The 20658-nt window shown below is 29.1% G+C and overlaps 4 protein-coding genes and 1 non-coding gene across 5 annotated transcripts in view; 2 read left to right on the plus strand and 3 right to left on the minus strand.

Annotated features, from left to right (window-relative positions):
* The first annotated feature begins 11620 nt into the window (after window positions 1–11620).
* On the plus strand, window positions 11621–11692 carry Trnap-ugg. The gene has a single exon. It is a non-coding gene; the product is annotated as a tRNA-Pro (tRNA).
* Window positions 11693–12292: 600 nt separating this feature from the next.
* LOC111690306 (serine-rich adhesin for platelets) overlaps window positions 12293–20658 on the plus strand; it is a 50997-nt gene continuing 42631 nt past the window's right edge. Inside the window, exon 1 of the mRNA XM_046949065.1 lies at window positions 12293–12899. Coding sequence (XP_046805021.1) covers window positions 12667–12899 — 233 coding nt within the window. The 5' untranslated portion in view covers window positions 12293–12666. The remainder of the gene's footprint in view (window positions 12900–20658) is intronic.
* Window positions 13635–14477, minus strand: LOC111690236 (attacin-A). The gene is made up of 2 exons (XM_023452687.2): window positions 14220–14477; window positions 13635–14143 (listed from the first exon to the last, which is right to left on the minus strand). Exons 1-2 carry the CDS (start codon window positions 14390–14392, stop codon window positions 13744–13746), a joined length of 573 nt encoding a protein of 190 aa, XP_023308455.2. The 5' UTR covers window positions 14393–14477; the 3' UTR covers window positions 13635–13743.
* Window positions 17105–17737, minus strand: LOC111690237 (attacin-A-like). Its single transcript, XM_023452688.2, has 2 exons — window positions 17491–17737; window positions 17105–17431 (listed from the first exon to the last, which is right to left on the minus strand). Exons 1-2 carry the CDS (start codon window positions 17673–17675, stop codon window positions 17224–17226), a joined length of 393 nt encoding a protein of 130 aa, XP_023308456.1. The 5' UTR covers window positions 17676–17737; the 3' UTR covers window positions 17105–17223.
* On the minus strand, window positions 19502–20235 carry LOC111690209 (attacin-A-like). The gene is made up of 2 exons (XM_023452649.2): window positions 19975–20235; window positions 19502–19831 (listed from the first exon to the last, which is right to left on the minus strand). Exons 1-2 carry the CDS (start codon window positions 20157–20159, stop codon window positions 19624–19626), a joined length of 393 nt encoding a protein of 130 aa, XP_023308417.1. The 5' UTR covers window positions 20160–20235; the 3' UTR covers window positions 19502–19623.

Raw genomic sequence — 20658 nt, forward strand, 5'->3', positions numbered from 1 at the left:
CTGCCAAAAAAGACTTACTTACTTGTTCATATGAACAAGCCACTTGCACCCACGTTGCGTATAAGTTATGTTGAGTAGACAAGGAAGTTGGTAAAAAATTACGCATACGTTTAGTTGAACTCACACTACTCTAGTTAAAGTTTTTTGCTCTCACTCTGCATTTTTAGAAGGGAGTGTGTTGAATAAAAAGCAGGAATGGGGATAGATAGATATATAGATAGATAGATAGATAGATAGATAGATAGATAGATAGATAGATAGATAGATAGATAGATAGATAGATAGATAGATAGATAGATAGATAGATAGATAGATAGATAGATAGATAGATAGATAGATAGATAGATAGATAAATAGGTAGATTGTTTGATTGAAATTTATACCTGAGTATGACTCAGTACCAAAAATCGAATTGTAACAACATTTCCAACCCTGATGCCAAAGAACATGAACTAAACAATATAATTTGCATAAAATTGACGTTAAAGGTTACATTATGAAATACTAACATTTACTTAAACCTCCTTCCTACCTACTCCCAACTAAACAATACCGAAATATAAAAAATATTTGTAATAAATTGTACATATAAATGTATATATGTATGCATTTCTATACCATTATAACTGTGTTTTTTTGTACATAAATAAATATTTATTTATTTAAAAAGAAAATGAAATTGAAATTTTAATTTCGGTTTTGCAAATACAAGAGGATGTTGTTTCTGAGGCGAATGAAGTGGATTTTAACAGTTTTCCATTTTGTTAAAAGGGAAAACTCTTAATCAATGTAATTGCATAATAACCAACACATACATATATTTTGGTTAATTTTAATGTTTTTGTTCTAAAAAAAAACATTTTAAACAGATTTTATTTCAGAATATTATTAAATTACTTAAATCTAAAATTTTAATATCTATTTCAAATGTATTGTAGTAAAATTGCTTTAATTATAGTTTCAGTCTTTTTTTATTATTGCAATTTTCATAAAATTTAGCATTATTTTCAACAAACAATTTCGTTTGCATTTTAACTATTTATTTCATTTAATATCGTATTAAAGTCCCTTTAAATATTTTTATTTGTTCGATTGTTTTCCCTTTAATTTTTTTTCGTTTGTCTTAGTCTTGCCAAATAATTGGCTAAAAGTTAAAACAGAAACTTGAAAAACCATTAAAACAATTTAAAATGTATTATAATGTTCGCTTACACGTAAAATTTAACAAAACTTTTACCATTTAACAAAATGATTGTAAATCGTTGATTTTACTTGAAGATTTCTTTCCGAAATGATTCCCTAAGGGATCCAACTGAAAAAAAAAATAAAGCCACCTCAAATAGCAAGGAAGGCAATTAGGTTGTTGTTGCTGTAAGCTAAACATGAAGAAAAACAAAACAAAAAAATGTTATAAATAAATTGCTGAGGTTAAAAATTTTTTGGTTTTAAGTAGTCAGAGAATTCCTTCATAACATTGGTGTTATTAACAGCAATCATAGAAAATTGTTAGTGTTGTTTGAAAGTGATTATTCTAATGAAAAAAAGTGATAAAGTCTTTAAGAATAGCATGACGTGTTAGAATTGGGAGTTGTTATGAATACAAACAGGCGCTGGAAAGTTAATTTTCTGCCCCTTTTCTCCCATTTTTAACACTAACACTTCTAACAATAAAGCTTAACAACCTTGTAAGTAACTAAGCTTTGTAAAAAGGGGGTGTTGCTCAGGCGCTTATAGTTTGAGAACTATCAGTAATTATACGAGGGTTAAGGCTAAAATTTAAGGAATTTCTATTAATTCATAAATCTATTGCAAATATGCTGAGTTTCTCCAACAATTCTAAATTAACCTTCGTAAATGTAGAGTGTCTTTGTTCTAACAGAAATATTTTCCTTTTTGAGCTAATTAAAGTAAATGTTTTTGTTGTTATTTTGCTTACGAACATAAATATAAAAAGTTTAAATTATTTTTTTCGTTTAAATACTCCTAAACAAAGAAAACACCAAAAAGTTTTCATTTTAAAACAACAACAGTTTGTCTAAGAAATATTTGAAACTTTTTGTTTTACTATTTTTATTTTATTACAGCCTGTGGTTATTTGCCAAAGACTTGTGATTTTGTGGCCATCAGCATAATAATTTTATGATTTTTTTTTTTCAAAACAAAAAAATGTGAAAAGTGTGAAATTTTTAAGGCCACGCAATTTTACGTGGTTTTATATTAAATTCCTGTCAGACACAAACACACACTTATAACATCATGATAATGTACATTTTTTATAGCATACTTTTAAGGGCTGTGATTTTTTGGTTGAACATCCCATCGAAATAAAATTCAAATAAAAACTGAAAAAAAAGAAATAAAAGGATTTAAACTGTTAAAATTATTATGAAAGTAGTTTTTCTGGCGCCTTAATTTCTTAATACAATAACAACAGCAACAAATTTTATTAAAAAACATTTAACTTTTTTATGAGTTTTTCAATTTTTTCGGTTTTACTAAAGGAGAATGACAATGGGGAAATGTACTGAGAGTATGAGTGGTAAGTAAAGCTTGTTGCCCGCATTTGTACGATTCGTTAAACAAAGGACATGTTAACATTGTTTTCGAAAAATGTTGTTGTTTTTTTTGTTTATTATTTTCCTCTACATTCCCCTTAAAAAAATTCTCACATTTATTCGCCAAATTTACTTAAATTTTCTACATTTGAATGATTTTTATATGAAGTTGCATCTACTGAAAAAAACTGAACAACAACAACAAGTTGCTTCTACAATACATTTGAGTTGTTTGTATATTTTTTCGATGTTTATTTTGGAACAATTTTTATTTTTTATTCGCTATAGTAGATTTTATATACGATAGAGTGTTTGTTCTTATGGTATTGGACAATTGCTGCACAGTGGAATGATAGTAAAAATATATTAAGAAAATAAATAAATTTTTTCAGAGAAAAGAAGACAAGACATAGACAAGACATAGACAAGACATAGACAAGACATAGACAAGACATAGACAAGACATAGACAAGACATAGACAAGACATAGACAAGACATAGACAAGACATAGACAAGACATAGACAAGACATAGACAAGACATAGACAAGACATAGACAAGACATAGACAAGACATAGACAAGACATAGACAAGACATAGACAAGACATAGACAAGACATAGACAATGTGTAATGTTGTCCAATTTCAATGTCTTGACTGAAAGTTGCCTCTAAAAACTACATTTTTTTTTGATTTTGTGATTTTGTATACAACCACTGTACACGTATTAAAGTTTTTTTTTAATATTTTAAAATTTTCTTTTTTTGTTTCCTTTTGAGAACTCGAAACAAAAGTGACGAAAAATGTAAAATTGTGGGTAAATATTGAATTTGCAACATACTCGTCATATGTACTTGTCAAACAAAAAGGGACATGTTTACTTAGATTTTTTTGCAAAGTTCTCGTTTTTCTTTATTTTTTAACATAACAATATTTTTGCCAAAAAGATATATTTTTTCAATCTGGGCTATTTATGCACCATATGTCGTTGAAATATGTAAACGTTCAACCAGAAAAAAAATAACAAAACAAATAAAATATTAAAAAAAGTTTCCATAATAATACAATATTACTCGTACCTTTAGCAGGATTTAAAAGACATTTCTATGGCCATGATTTATAAGGGATAAAATAAAAAATTAATTTTTAAGAAAATTTTATTAACAAACATACATGGTAAAATACATGTGAGTGTTTATGCATAGAAATATTAAGGTCGTTTTTATTAACCCCATATTTTATCTACAATTTAACTATATGAAGGTTATATTGGTCTTTATATCCTTTTGAAACAATTTGTTGGTCATAAACATTAAACTTTCGGCTGCTGCTACCATTTTAACCAATCAATGTCTGTCTGTCTTTTACTCGGATTTTTATTCTTTTAGTTGGCTTTGTTTTTTATTTATTCTTTTTAGCAAATAACAATATTTAAAGCGATAAAAGGTCTTAACTTTCTTTGCTTTCTTTACAACAAAACACACAACAACTTATTGAATGTCTTAAGGATTCGATTCATTTTTATGACAAAACAAATTTGAACATTCCTTTGTATGGTTAAAGACTTAAACGCACAAACATAAACTCCAATTTTGCAGAGTTTTAAAGTTTGAATTGTTGTTTAAGGAAATGTAATGTTTTGATAAATTACTAAAAATTGTATAAAATAAATTTTCCGATATAATTATTTAAAAAATTTATAAATTATGTTGTTAATTTACAATGTCTTTAAGAAATTCTTTAAAATATCTGCAAAAATGTATATATTTTGTGTGTTTCCCTCCTCCGCTCTATTGACATTTGATCTTTATGTTCTTATGAGTGTGTTTTTAAGCTTGAATGTTTGATTCCTTCCACATTTTTTATAAATCCTGCCGCATTGTTTGTCTTACGGCATCTTTTTATGACTCAAAAGTGTTTGTCTTTTGGCTTTTTATGTTTTAACAATAAAAAAGTACACACAAGACATAAATATGTCTTGCCTTGTCTCTGTTCATATTTACAAATATTTTGCAAACAAAAATATTGAAAAACAACAACAATAACAACATCAACCAATTCAAATTATTACTACAAAAAAAAAGCAGAAATCAATTCTTTTTCTTCAGTTTGTAGCGATTTGTTCTTTAGCGTCACATTAAATACATGAGGTCATCCATTATCTGAACTTAACTAAATAACAAACAAAAACAATCAGTTTTTTAAATATTTTATGCAAACAGTTACTGAATGCTTTTGAAGTAAAGCCGATTATTATTTGTTGGAATTTATGTCTTGACTATGTCTTGTCTATGTCTTGTCTATGTCTTGTCTATGTCTTGTCTATGTCTTGTCTATGTCTTGTCTATGTCTTGTCTATGTCTTGTCTATGTCTTGTCTATGTCTTGTCTATGTCTTGTCTATGTCTTGTCTATGTCTTGTCTATGTCTTGTCTATGTCTTGTCTATGTCTTGTCTATGTCTTGTCTATGTCTTGTCTATGTCTTGTCTATGTCTTGTCTATGTCTTGTCTATGTCTTGTCTATGTCTAGTTAATATTTATACTGTACTATTCCCAAGTTTATCCATATTACACAGTATGTCCTTTTTTCTTCCTCTGGTTTTGTTGAAACAATAAACATTACATTTTATTCTTTTGTTGTGTTAATTTGTCGGAATGGCAAAAGTCGTCCAAAAAGAAATTGGAATTTTACTCCTAATTATAGTTAAGCCTTTAATGTTGTCGGTCCAGCATTACAAGAACAAGAACTGGCTGGTCATTACGTTTAACAAGAAGTTATAATGTCTGCAAAAAGATTGTTTAGTTCTACACCAACCAAATTCTAAGGAACGAAAAAATTTCATATTATTTTTCATTGGAATTAAATCTTGTTGTTTTGGTTTTTTGTCCCTCCTCCTCGAAGGTAATTATAATTTTATTGTTAACATAATTATGCAAATGACAGTGTCTGTCTGTCATTTATTTGAATATTTGAAATTCCTTAAATATTTTGCTATGTTTCTAAATAATTAATGCCCGTAATTAAGGACTAATTTTGTTACAGTCATAAAAGGATAAATTATACATAGACACATACATGCAAACAAACATTTATTTTCAAATTAAGTCAACAACATTTTGTGTCATTATTACAAACTGCGAATAGAATAATGAAATAATTTCATTTGGTTTTGTTTGTATTTTTCTTTAGAATGTAAAACCATAAGAAAACGTGTTTTTGTGGTGTAGAATCTTGTAATAAAATTATTACAACCAGTCTAAGAAGATAATGGTTAAAAGATGTTTTGTGGTTGACAAAACTAAGACAATAGTTTATTTTGGTCACTAGTTAGAAGAAAACTTGCTCATACTATATGAGATATTTTAGGGAAAATTTTAGAAATTTTTTGTATAATTGATGTGAAATGTGACATGTTTGTTTAAATATTCATAATCATTTTCTTTGCCAGTTGGTTTTTCAAATTCAAAAATTTCTGTTGTTTTTAGTGCGGGTCGTTTGTGTAATAGTATGTTTTTGTTATAAATAAATATTTTTATTTAAAATTCCTTGTTATGTTTAAGCATACATGTAGATATAAACTAATTAACCCCTTCCTTTTGTTAAATGTTTGTCACTTGTTGTCAGATAGTGATATTATGTCTTAATATTATGTTTTTGATTGTTTTTTGGGTAAAATTTATATTAACCCTTGTTTACACTGAATAATATTTTAGACATTTGAAAGATAAGATTTTCTTCTACATTGAAACTAAATAATTTGGCACCAAAAGGGTTAACTAAATCTTAATCAGTTGTTTTTTTTTTAAATATGGGTTTATTGCTACAAGCGTTTTATTAATATGTATTCAAATCAGTGGTCGGCACATGTATCCTGTATCGCTCTATAAAAAGATTGTAATATAACAAAGATAAAATAAATAGAAACTTTTTAAATATATTATTTATTTGATGTATGAGATATACTCTCGTTGAGCCGATCATTGTAGTTTGTATTGCTCTATTTAGATACCTTTACAAACATATTTATTTGCAAGTATTAGTTTAGTTTTGTGTCTGTATATCTTTCCTAGTAAGTAAATAAACTATCTTAGTAATAATAGAAATTTCAGTCCTTTTTACTCATAAAGGAACGTTTATTATATACAATTTATTCTTAATAGTTTTATAAGCTCCATTTAAGATTCGCTGACACATGTTTTATGAAGTCAAGTCAAGTGGCAATTGCCAATTTAGTCAACACTATAAGGGATGTGTCTTCCTTTTTTTGTTCTTTAAATGAAATTAAAACGACACACCGACAGACAAATGTTCACATACATATGTATGTAAGGACTTACTATACGTTTATATATTTTAGGTCTGAATACTAGTAGTATTTAACAACAGATTGTTGTCGGATTTTGATGATAATTTTTGGTATCATGTTTGCTGATAATACAATTGGAGAAGACAACAAACGGGTGGAATATATTAAATCACAAAACTATCAAAAACATTTTGTAAGGACATAGCGATACGACTAAAAACTATTATTAAATTAAAATATTTAAAATAAATGTTGTTAAAATAAAACGTTAAGGATGTGGGTTTAAATAGGGGTTGGCTTTAATATGGAAGATCAAACAAACAATTTAAAACAATATTTTAAATGGAAATGAAGAAGAGACAACAAATCTTCCCAGCAGTTCGACATGACAGTCCCGAACTGACCACTTAACCTACCACTTGTGGTGGGCCCTAACCACCTGACTACCCAGGTGACCGACCATTTTAACATGGGCTTGTCCTACGAGGATGTCAATCGTCACTCTACACCCTACAAAGAGACAGTAAAGAGACGATTGCCTCCACTCTCGCTTTCCAAAGGGGACACTAAAGTGACGACTGTCTTCATTCTCGATTACAAAGAGTTTATTTGTGACGAAAGACCAAAAACATACGACTTGGAGTCAGCCAGGTGGTAAGATATTAATGGAACTAAAATTTAAAAATTTTAAGTGTCTACTCTCTAGAATACTATGGGACATAAATGTGAAAATTGACCCGAAAGATATAAATTTGAGTCAATTTAGTAGAAAGTAATAATCATTTCTCCAAAAGATGGGTAAAATAACTACTTTCGGAAGTACAACAAAAAAACAAATTTTAAGATTATAATCTCCGCTCCCGCTTACAAAGGGGACACTAATGTGACGACTGCCTTCATTCTCGATTACAAAGGGTACATTCGTGACGAATGACCCAAAACATACGAATTACGATCATCCAGGTGGGTAACTATAAGTGGAAATTACTGTCTTTTTCGTATGCATTGACTCTTTGTCGAACTGCTGGGTTTATTAAAGGTTATAACAGTTCTTAATCCAAATTTCTTCATCACATCATGTTTCTTAGATATCGTGTTAAAATTATTAAAAAAAAACTCTGAAGATTTGGCAATTTTGCCAAATCAATCTTTTAAAATTATATAATTTGGCTTTTGTCTTAAAACTTTGTTATCCTGTGTTATTCAAACACTAATTGTCATTCTAACTTCAACTCTAAACTTTCTAAACTCTTTCCGTTACTTTGAATTTCATTTAAATTATTTATAATTCATCTTTAATAAAGATTTGTGTCTTGAAAGTTTTTTGCTAAGAAAAGCAACAATTTTTCAATTAATAACAAATCATGCATTAAAATTGCATTAGACGAACAAACAAATTCAAGTCAAGACAAAACACATTCTGTTCTGTTTGGTTGAAAACTTTTGCCAATTATAACAATAGGAAAACAATGCTAAACGACACAATATGTTTTCAAAAGAAAATAAATTCTTCAAAACTAAGAAAATGCCAAGATTTATACAATTACCTACCCGGATATGAGGGAAAGAGTTAAAAAGTAATGCTAAAAAGCCAAGACGCATGTAAAATGTGCTAATTTAGATATTTTAGCCGAAAGGGGTTTTTAAAACTAATACTTTCACCCAGCTTCTAATAAAACTTGCAAAAGATATTTACATTTTGGCAGAAAGAAAATGGCGCGTTATCGGTTAAAAATAAACATTTAAATTGTTTGTTAGTTTTTGTGAATGTAAAACAATACAAGAAAAATATATTCATTAGTAAAAGTAACAACATGCTATGTTTTTAGAAAGGGAATGAGCAGCGATTCCTTTACACGTTAAAGAAACTTACAGCAACAGCGGAGTAGACGTAATAGTTAAAAACAACTTTTGTCAGTTTTGGCGGCGTGTGCCATTAAATTTTAAACAAAATTCTATTTCTTCATCTTGCCAAGTCAAATGAATCACAATTTTGAAATACCCACGATACACAGCAACTAAATAAGTGCAGGAGTTGGGCAAATAGCAGAGTCAGTTTCTGAGTGGTAAGAGTTTAAAAATTGGTAGTTTATGCTTTAGGTTACAGGCTTTTAACCTGCGTCTCCATAATTTAAAAAAAAAACACAGATTTTTGAACGGGTTACAAGTAGTACTACCAAAAAAAAAAAATAAGTTGTAATAGTTAAAACAACAATGGAGTTGGGTTTTATGACATCGTTATTTACAGTAAGGAAAACTTTACATTTTGCACAGTCTATGGGATAAAATTTACAAAACAATGTTGTAAAAAAATAACGCGTTTTATATGGTAAAAAACAAGGATATCAAACTGGGGGAAATCGTGGTTGTTTTTGTCGTTGTTTTTCTGTTATGAATAATTAAATATTTGCTTAAGTTTGACATTTGATTATGAGATATAACAAACAGAGTACAGGAATATATGTATGATACATGCTTCTCAATTTAACTCGTTTTAACCCTATAAGGGCAAACTCAAATTCTAAAAATCGTTTGTTTATAAAGCTAGGTAATTAAGCTAGTTTTTAGGTTATGTTATAGATTTATTTTATTCGAAACTTAATCTATCTTATGAATGGTAATTATCGGCAGAATAGACTTTTTCCATTAGTTACCTTTTTGTAGAAAAGGCATTTAAATGACGATTTAAACTTCAACCCAGCTAGCATTTTTTCTAAATTTTTGATCACATTCGGATCATTTGCAACTTTTTTGCACGATCAAAATGATCATATATGCGCTCATTTTCTGATTATAAATTATACACTTCTAAACGAGTCGTTTATGAGCCCCATTTCTGATCAGTTTTGACAAATTTTTTAATCTTTTTTGAGTAATTAATAAGACGAATTACTGGTCGTTTAGAGTTATTTTCGAATCATGTTAAAGTCTTTTTTTATATTTGTTACAGACAAATAAAATACAACAGAAAATGTTTTTGATATAATAAATAAATTTAAAAACAATCATATATCGAACACCTGGAAGATCTATTTATGATTGCTAAGCATTTTATTATTGTTTTTAAAATAAATCAAATTTAAACATTAATTGGAATTATTTATATTTAGTTTAGTGGTTAGGAGATAAAAAGCATATAAAATTATTATAATTAAAGCATTATATAATCTCAATTTCCTCGACAGAAAATCTACTTTATAAATATCACATTATTTGCAATAATTATACATTTAACTTCATAAACAAAATGAGAATTAAATCAATCATCATTTTAGGCCACACAAAATTATTTGCCAACTCTTCGAAAAGAGTCTTTTCTGAACCCCTTTTTTAATCAGTTTCGGGTCATTTTTAAGTGTAAAAGCCGTGATACTAGGTTGTAAGATCTTACAACGTTGTCAGTAAAATGTTCAGAAAATATCTAATAATCGTGTGAACTTACAAATTTTCTTTTGCAAAGTTGTCATAAAAAGCATTAAGTACTTAAAATATTGAAAGACAAAATATGTAAATTGACAGTAATATTATAATTTTTCTACACATTTTACTGCCAACGTTGTAAGATCTAACAACAGTGTATACATAGCATAAGTATTGCTGTTCCATTGCAAACAAAAACAATTACATAAGTTACCATTTTAGATCTTCCAACTGCTTGATATGTGACCACCAAATAAGTTTTTAAAATCATCTTACATTAAACACCAGGATGATCAATTTATGATTGCTATTTGTTTTTATAATAAACAGTTTTCAATCATATATCGGGAACATTTTCGAATTATTTTTTAAGCGGCAAACGTATTAATCACTTTTAGGTCATCAAGAGGTGTCAAAAATGACGCTAACTGGGAATTTTACAGAATTATACACGGCTTTTCGTGCCACTACCCAATAGCTTTTCAATCTTCTTGTTTAGTTTACGAACTTGCACCCCTTCTGAAAAGAAACGGCTGCATTGTTTTCGAAAGCCAGTTATTTCACCCCCAAGATATGGTTTTGAAAATCGATATTCACACAATTAATTTATTGTAGAAAAAATTTTTGGTTTCTTAGGACTTTTTTAAAACAAAGTCCAAAAGTCGACTCTGAGTTATGATTCTTATTGGCCAATTGTAAAATAAAGTCGATATTTTCGACCATTGTCTTCAAAAACACCCATTGCTACATTTAAGGGTTAAAACTTTCATAAACAACCTTTAAACAATGTAGATGTTTTAATTTTATTACAAAATCATATAATATGCTCGGTTATTGTTGTGTTGTCTAAAAATTACATGTCTTGTTTAACTTTAGTCTGGCGCAATCCAAAAGGATAAAATGTTTACACATTCCTAACTATTGTCTTACAAAAACGCGGCAATTATTAGCCATAATTGAATTGCTGAGGTTTTAAATTTGTATAAAAAAAAACTTTTTAAAATAATTTATTTATAAAGAAAAATAAACAAAACTTGAAAATATTGGGTTGGAGATGCGGGGCATCGATCCCCGTACCTCTCACATGCTAAGCGAGCGCTCTACCATCTGAGCTACATCCCCGTTGTAATAGACATTGGGAAGAATAATATTTCATTTGTATTGATTAATTTTTATTCGAAAAGAACCAAATTTTCATTGTTGAATTTGTTTTTACAAATCGATATGTATTTAAGTGGTCAATGCTTGTTTTCCTTTGGACTTATATTTCTATGATCTTCAATATTGGTGTAGTTCTTTTTATATTCAAATAATATTATAAAAAATTACCCTGCAAGAGGCTCAATGGTCTAGGGGTATGATTCTCGCTTTGGGTGCGAGAGGTCCCGGGTTCAAATCCCGGTTGAGCCCAATCTTTTTTAATTATATACAAAATTTTTTAATTTTTCTTAGATAATTAGTTAATTAAAGATTTCAGCTGGAAGACAAATTGGTCTATACTAATATAACTTTAAAACGAATTTTTGCAAGGTTATCTGGGAATTATGGAGAAATTTTTTGGTTGCAGGGTTTTGTTTTTATAAATTTTATAATTTCTTGTAAATTAAAAGAAAATTATAAATTTTTCAAATATTTATGAGAATTATGTTAAAAAATAAAAAAAACAAGAATTTGTAAAAATACAATTTTGGAGATGCGGGGCATCGATCCCCGTACCTCTCACATGCTAAGCGAGCGCTCTACCATCTGAGCTACATCCCCGTTATAAGCTAAACGACAAATTCTCTACAACAATAACTACACAAATATATTCCAATAAGAAAACTTATTATTTACTGTCTTTCTCTCTTAAATTCTCTTGTTTATTAACTTCTTCGTGTTTTCTTGTTTCTCTTAACTCAAAAAAACAAAAATTTTTTATATTTTCTTCTGTTTCTTTGCTTTGCTTTGCCCAACCACCGCCAGACCAAATGTCAGATTACATGAAATGTCAAATGGATAACAAAACGAAATGGATGAAAAACAGCTGATTGCACGTGAATTGTGCGTAAATTTTTTTGTAGAATTTAAAGTTCATTTTGTTTATAAGTTCTTTTATAATAAATTTTAGAAATTTTATGTAAATAATAAATAAATTATTGAATTGCCCACCATTAAGTGTAAATAATGTAAAAAGTAATTAAATAAATAAGAGTGCAAAAGAGAAAAAATGAAAAAAATAAATTGTTTATTGAAGTTCGGCTTCTAAGAAGAAAAAAAGGCAATTGCTGCTAAAAAGTTCCATAATTGGCAATTCAAAAAAAGTGCGTGTATATTTGTATTTTTATAAATATATAATTAAATTAAATTGTTAACTGTGGCTAAAAAATAAAATCACAATAAACATGTTTATGGATACGCCAAAATTACAACCAATCTCCTCTACCAGTAGAAACAACGATAAAAAAGTGCCTTTTATCAATAATGGCAATCAAAACAATAATAGCAACAACAACAACAATACCAATACTTGTAGTAGCGGCAGCAATATTACGTTCAAAACAACAACTGCCTGTAGCAACTATACTCACAGCTCCAAGGGTTTAGCTCTAGATGTTCCAACAAATGATAAAAAAGAGTAAGTAGAAAGTTTTATACCTAATTTTAAAGGAAAATTTGCCGCCAAAAATTATTAAATGTAAACAAATATCAACTACCCACTAACGGTTTATAGGGAAAATGTTCTGCCGGTAAAATGATTTCCACTGTATAACTAATGTTATGGTTTCATGAAAGAAGGCTTAGGGAATGTAGTGTGAAAACAAGATTTTTAGAAAATGGAACGAATAATGATCTGCAGCTCAGATTTTAGTAGGCGGCATTCTGCCGGGTGCAAAAGAATGTTGTTTCAGGAAATCTTTAGCAATTTTTCTATCCTTTCTTTGAAATTAGCTTTACTTACTAACCGAGTAACCTATCAACCCAAAGTTTTTTTGAGCTTTTTTTATGAACTGTTTACAACAACAATTCTACCTTTCTATTTAAAAATAGTAACACATTTTGTTGTTTTAATTAAAATTGATTATTGTTCAAATACTACAACTAATTAACAAAACTGTAATCCTGGTATAATCATTTATTCCTTCTTTTGACTTTAATAAAATTTTTAATTTGTTTAAACATCTAAATGAGTCATTTTTAACTTTATGACTAAATTTTGTTTGGTATAACAAATTAAAAAAACCAGTTTTAGTTTTTAACACTAACTACCTATCTAATAATGATCTAATTAACCTGATTAACCGTACTTGACCTACAGGTCTTTCAATTTGATAAGCGCGTACATTCCTCCCAAAAATATCCAGCAAAAACATTAAAAAAATTAAAAAAGTTTATTATTTAACAAATACTTTTTATTTATACTTTATAACAACAAAATTTAAAAACTAACAAAAAATATCACCAAATTAAAAAAATACACTTTAAAATCTATGAGTAAACCCTAAACCGGCACCAAAATCATTTTTACCCCTAAATGGTCCGGAAACATGTCTTGAAGCATTAGCATTTAAATTCAAAGAAGTAGCTTGATTAGAAGAAGTCCATAGATTAGCATTAGCGGCAGCATTTACTGTGGTCATATTAAATTTGGGTATATGATTAACACCCACGGAGGCACTATGACCCTGGGCACTATTCCAACTGGTGTTGGCTCCAACATTATCAAATTTTAAACCATTTTGTAATTGTGTTCTACCATGAAAGGCATTGACATCTAGAGCATGTTGATCAGTTTTTAAAACATTTAAACGCAAGTTTTCCGATAAATTACTACTAACACCTGGGGTATTGGAATGTTGTATGGACAAACCATGACCATTGCTAGAAAAAAAGAAAGGAAAATAAAAAACTTAATAAATAATCCTTAAAGACAGTTGATTTTTATTTTTCAACTTACGCATTTAAGGCACCAAAAGCTCCTGTAGTTACCGGTCCTTTGCTATCATTACCGGCTGCAAATACTCCCACCACTGCATTGGTTTTTTCATCACCAAAACTTTTCAATGCCTGAACATTAATATCATGTCCACCATTAGGATTAGCTTTTACGGTTCCTGCAATATCTGCCATTGTTTTAATGTTTGATTTTACAAATTGTTTAGCTTTTAAATGTCTTAAGTTCAAAGTTTGTTAGGAAACTGTTATGGTTTTTAGAAATCCATCAACATTTTATAGAATTTTATTAAAACAAATGTCTTTGTTATATTTTCTTAAGGTAATTTACCGTTTCTTATAAATAGTTCATTCTTAAAATTAAAATTAAATAACAATAAAGAAATCACCAATATATTTGGTGTTTCCCCTTTACATTTTCTTAAATTATGAAATAAAAAACGATATACAGCATATATTTTAGAGACATCTTTAAACACTTATCTTTATATATGTATGTAAATATCTATGTGTCTTTATGTATGTTTTTGCAGTTCTATGGGTATCTATAGATATGTTTGTTTGTATATTTATTGACAAAGAGAAAATGTTTCACTTTTATTTTTAGATAAAATTTAATGAAAATTTTTAGGAAAAACATCATTAAATTAGTACTTCTATATGATGTTAAACAAATATTTTAGTTTATGTTTAATGTTTATTGTTTTTTTTTATGGTAAAAAAGTACCATTTTGATATAAAGTATATTTTTTTGTCAAATCGACTTAAGAAATTATTTCTTATAAAGATCGTTGCTTAATTCTTGATATCAAAACAAGACAATTTTATTAATTTGTATTCAATATTAATACAATGTGTTAAAAACATAGTTTGATAACAACATTCAAGTCTAAAAAGTAAGTACCTTAGGTTTAGGTAAGAACAGCAGCCACTCAATCAGTCATGAGTTAGTAGACATATCCCAGATAGCTCATCTAAACAAGATAGCAACTTTGTTCCCTGATTTCTTTGAACGAGAAGGTGAGATGTTGCTGTTGTAGCAGCGATACGTGTAAAGTCGGTGTGGCTTGGTTGACAATCATTGGTCGTTGAACTCCGAGTCGTATCGGTGCGAAGAGCCCATTGTCGTGGGAACGAGTTGAGCTGTTGTTGTTGTAACAGCTCGACTGTGGCCGATAGTTCTTTCCTGGGAAAAAACTTTTTTTTAATTATTTGAATTGTTGGCCACGTTGGTTTAAAGGGAATCCTCCAAGTCGACCTATATCTTCATATAGGAAACTGGAAACCTTCAAACACTTAAGTTAAATTTGAGTTGTGAATGTAAATTTCAAGAATTTTAATGGTCTCCACCAGGGTTTAAACAGTTGAGTTTTAATGGTCTCCACCAGGGTATAAACGTTTGAGTATTTTATGGTATCCACCAATAAAACATAACCTCACTTGAGGTGATACGAAAGCACGAGGTTAATGTAGACAACATATAACTTCGAACAGTTATATGAAATAATACATTACAACAGTGCGAGCGAGACGCAAAACTGTCGAAAGTCAGGCAACAAACACAAGCCTGAACACGTTTAAGAAATAATTCCCCAACTCAGATCTTAATTACGACTGGGAAAAAACTTTCGGTTCATACAGCTGTCGCTGGGTTGAAAATCTTTGGCCGAGTATGACTTGTTCCGGACCGAAGATTCAATTGTCATGGGAACGAGTTGAGCTGTTATATCCTCTTCCTCCTTACAACTCCTTCAGTAATTGTTATATTCGAGATCTATTCTTCTGGCATGATTGCAATAGTATAGTGTCCGTTATGACTGATAACAGTATTCTTACATGTCCGCTGCGAAAGCTTAATTGTAAGCTCAAAGCATCGTATATAGGCCAAATTGATCTTTAATTGAGACAGGTGGTTTTACTGAACTATTTCATTTGAGTCATTTTACATAGTTCAGTCTGAACGAGTATCTTACGGTTTGCACCATTCTTGGTAAATTCGTTAGTTTCCCTGAGAAATACTATGTCCAGGGACCCATATTTATGTTATCCTGGAATGTTTAGTAAAAACACCCGCTAGATTTCTTATCGCAGCTTTCTCGATTTTTGATAATACCGCAGCCAGTTTTCGACTCGTTTAATAGGAAATGTCTCTGTAAAATACTAAAGGAGGCTTTGATTCAAATTTTTAAAATTTTTCAAACACTCTTCCACTCCTCTTGGCGCCGTCAGTGTAACTCCAATAATTGTTATACTACAAGTTGAATGTGACTAGCAGAAACTCGGATATGAAAGCATTTGTCGCAGATAGGTCTACAAAAGCTAGTACTTACATAATATATTATTTGCATGTCAGTACTAGACTACTTCTAAGTAATGCAGATGGTATGTATTACCATTAAAAATTGAAAGATAACATAACTGAAAAGGTTTTATAATAACTTCAATCTCAATATAAGCTGAAAACTATAAATGGATTAAAATTGTTCGAAAAATCCCTGACTTTGTCGTCAAAATTCGGTTTTTATAATCTTCTTCAATATAGTAGGGAGTCGAATAGACTTTATCCATAAGTACATCCTTCCGTCTATGTGTCCATGTACGCTACATACAGCTCGAGAGATTTAATAAAATTACAAAAAAAAATCATCTCATGACCCAGAGACGATGTAATCGGTCAATAATTTCACCTAGCCCTCATACAACAGTAGACTCAAACAGAGTATTTGAGCTCAGATGTTTTCAAAACTAAGTTTTATATAAATCTAAACTTCCGATTTTTGTAATGTTTGAATCATATTTGATATTAGCCCTAATATGAAGTGCTTTTTATAAAACGATTTAAATTTCAATAATTCTGTATTTTAAACAAATTTAATATAATTTATAAACTTAAAAATTTTATTAAAGGAACCTTTAACGTTTTTTTTATACATAACTCTCTACATATTGTTAAATATTGTCAAGACAAAAGATTAACAAATAAAAAAAGTTTTAAAAAATAAAAATTCTTAAAATCTATGATTGAGATTTAACATATAATTGTTGCTTTTAAAACCAGTCATAGGACCACTAACATGCTGACTACGAGAAGCAGTAGCACTTAAAGATGTATTCTGATTAGCCGAAGTCCATAGATTTGCTGTGGCAGAAGCTTCAACAGTTGTCATATTATACTTAGGAGTATGATTAATACCCAAAGAGGCGCCATGACCATTACTGAAAATAACAAAGTATAAAATCTTAAAATATTCTTTAATAAAAAATCTTAAACTTACGCATTAGCATTGGCAAAAGCTCCCACGGTACCCATTTGAGGACCACGATGATCATTGGCAGCTACGAATGCTCCCACAGTGGCATTTTGTTTTTCATCTCCAATAGTTCGGGTGAGATTAAGAAGAACATCATTGCTTTCGTCTCTGGGATTTGTGTTGACTGATCCACCAATATTTGTAGTCATTTTGTTTTTTGTATTATTTTATTTAACTGTTTTGTTTGAAGATCTTGAGAATACTGATTTGTAATGGTTTAGTTTAAGGCCTTTTATACTTTTATTTGAAATTTATTTCTGCATTTATTTTCTTTTTGTACTTCCCCTGCATTGTGTTAATCATTTCGATTGTTATATTGCAAGTTAGTTAGTGTTCTATATATAGTTGATATTTACTAAATTTATCATGTTATTCCCCTTTTATTATTTAAGATTTGTTTAATATTTTGTTAAGTAAAAGAACCTTTAAAAATTTACAAAAGTTCTTAGTGATTTTTTTACAGGAATAATATTTTTGCCAATTTTATTATTCATTGATAAAGTTTTGCGAAAAATTAGATATTTTGAACTATTTTTAATGTACATCCCAGCAAAAAAATAACTTGAAAAAGCGGAAAAGAAGTAGAATTTACTCCATGGAAGTACTGAAAAGAGACCTGAATATGTAATGATTTTAACACAGTCTTGACATAGAAGGAATGTTCTTAGGAAGTAATATTAATCTGTTTTTGAAATACGACTAATTTGGCTTAAATTATACATATTAACATAAATAATTAAATTATACACATTTATCAAACAACTCCAAAATAAAAAATATAATAATAATTTAAAAAATTTCAGTGCAAAAAAAATCTAAACACATTTGAACCCTTTTCGATTTTTTGGAAGTCAATAAGCATCACTCGCACAAATTCACTTAGTGTTACTTTTGAAGTGGTGATAAATGTTACTCTTTTTGAAGTATGTACTTCGTTTTATTTTTACTTGGACTGTGTAGATTACCCAAAGATAAATTTAGAACCGATATTTCATTTTGTAAAGTATAATTAGTTATCGTAGATTTGAAATTGGTTTTACATACAAAATACTTTTGCAGAATTTCATGTTTTACGCTCTTGACTAGTTCTGGGGAGTAAACATAATTCGGGTTTGGAACAAGTTTGATGTAATTTAATAACTTCTATTACAAAATTATTGACTCATAAAGGGCCGCTCTCCTTAAAATGCGAACAAATATTTCTTTCTTATTATACCCTTCACCCCTTTTCCATTTGCTATCACCACAATGTAATTTTCTGCCCCAACAAATTATTCTAGATTCTTATAGATAGCAGAGTCGATTAAGCCTTATCTGGATCTGTGTAATATCGAAATATATAGATGTCTGATAACTTCAAGATCGAATTCTTTAATAATTTAAAAATAATTTTGGAAAGTTTACTCCCCAAAAATCGTCCATAAATGTCAGAGATATGAGTAAAATTCCAAACTCAACATGATTAGCTGTGTCCGTCTGTCTGTTAAAATCAACCTTCTGAAGTCCCCGGATATCTTTAAGTTGCAAATTTTCAGTAATTCTATCACACTGTTTTTTTGAGGAGTTTGCTAACTAAAATCAGCAAAATTCTTTTATAAATAATGGTGATATGAGCAAAAAAAATATAAAATATCAAATATTGTACGAATCCGGACGTTTCGTTTACACTTTGTGTCATTTTGGCAATGCATTCGACAACGTTTTCTTTGACAACATAGTGTTGTCACTTTTCTAACAAATTTTGTTGATGATTTAAGAACTATCCGTACATACTTTGACAAAGAATGTTATTGAAGAGTTAAAAACACTTTAATTTCAATTTGGCACCAGGGGTGTATTATTTTTAAACGACTTTTTTCCCTCTGTGTATTGTATTCTAAACTAAATGACAAACTTTGTAAGATCTTTGTAGAAAAGTCAGACACAATATGAAACACGCAATGGTTTAAATATTAAATAATATCTTTCTCCAATATAGAGTTAAACAAATTTATATTTTTATTTTATTTTATTTATTAATAAATATTATAGCTTCTAAGAATAATGCAAATAGTAATATAGGTAACTAATAAACCGTTAATAATTTAAAATACTTTTCTAAAATCTATGATTAATACCAAAACCATAATTGTTACTTTTAAAACCAGTCATAGGACCACTAACATGCTGACTATGAGTAGCTGTAGCATTGATAGATGTATTCTGATTAGCCGAAGTCCAAAGATTTGCCTTGGCAGTAGCTTCTACAGTTGTCATATTAAACTTAGGAGTATGATTAACACCCACAGAGAGACCATGGCCATTGCTAAAAAAAAGGAATATAAATTTATATAAAAGACGAATTATGGTTTGACTTTTATAGATCAACCATAACTATAGATTAATCTAAAATCATGTCTACAGATCGATCTTTATTTAAACGTGAATTTTAAAGAAAATATTACTTACCTATTAACATTGCCAAACGCTCCTACTGTACCCATTTTGGGACCACGATGATCATTTGCCGCCACATAGGCACCCACTGCGGCATTATTTTTTTCATCTCCAACAGTTCTGGTGACATTTAGTAAAACATCATTGCTGCCATTTCTAGGATTTGTGTTGCAAGATCCACCCATATTTGTAGTCATTTTGTTATATTATTATTATTTTTTTTTGTGGCGTTGTTGTGTATGAAAGTCTGTTTCTGTACTGTTTTCTGATGGGTTAAGCGTAGACATTTTATACTTTTTTGCTAAAATGTTCTTTGTTTGAAGTGATGGTTTGATTGTTGTCTCACAACGGTACTTCCCAGACATGGTATTTATCATATGTTTTGTTTGGTTATAGCGTAGAGTTGTTTCTATATTTAGTATTTGCAATATAAAAATAATCGTGTTATTCCCATTTGCTTAAATTTGTAACAAATATCTACTCATTTCAATAAAATTTCTAGGTCTTGACCATACTAAAGTATGTAAAGTACTAGACTTGTAGTATAGTAAAATAGTAAATTTCCGATACTTAAGCATAGTTTCCGAGAAAAACATTGAACCAACATTTGACAAACACCCACATGTGCTACGACAAGTTGGGACAAAAGTTTAGGTTTAGGTTGTTATACTTTTTGGTTGATATAATTTTTATTCA

The sequence above is a fragment of the Lucilia cuprina genome, chromosome 4 (genome assembly GCF_022045245.1).
Source record: "Lucilia cuprina isolate Lc7/37 chromosome 4, ASM2204524v1, whole genome shotgun sequence".
NCBI classification, from domain to species: Eukaryota; Metazoa; Arthropoda; class Insecta; order Diptera; family Calliphoridae; genus Lucilia; species Lucilia cuprina.

What these genes read in the sequence shown, in the direction of transcription:
- LOC111690236 (XM_023452687.2), bottom strand. Translation starts at nt 14,392, where the DNA reads ATGGCAGATATTGCAGGAACCGTAAAAGCTAATCCTAATGGTGGACAT. An exon ending in GCTTTTGGTGCCTTAAATGC is followed by an intron (nt 14,144 to 14,219) that starts GTAAGTTGAAAA and finishes CTTTTTTTCTAG; the next exon opens with CAATGGTCATGGTTTGTCCA.
- LOC111690237 (XM_023452688.2), bottom strand. Translation starts at nt 17,675, where the DNA reads ATGACTACAAATATTGGTGGATCAGTCAACACAAATCCCAGAGACGAA. An exon ending in GCTTTTGCCAATGCTAATGC is followed by an intron (nt 17,432 to 17,490) that starts GTAAGTTTAAGA and finishes TGTTATTTTCAG; the next exon opens with TAATGGTCATGGCGCCTCTT.
- LOC111690209 (XM_023452649.2), bottom strand. Translation starts at nt 20,159, where the DNA reads ATGACTACAAATATGGGTGGATCTTGCAACACAAATCCTAGAAATGGC. An exon ending in GCGTTTGGCAATGTTAATAG is followed by an intron (nt 19,832 to 19,974) that starts GTAAGTAATATT and finishes CCTTTTTTTTAG; the next exon opens with CAATGGCCATGGTCTCTCTG.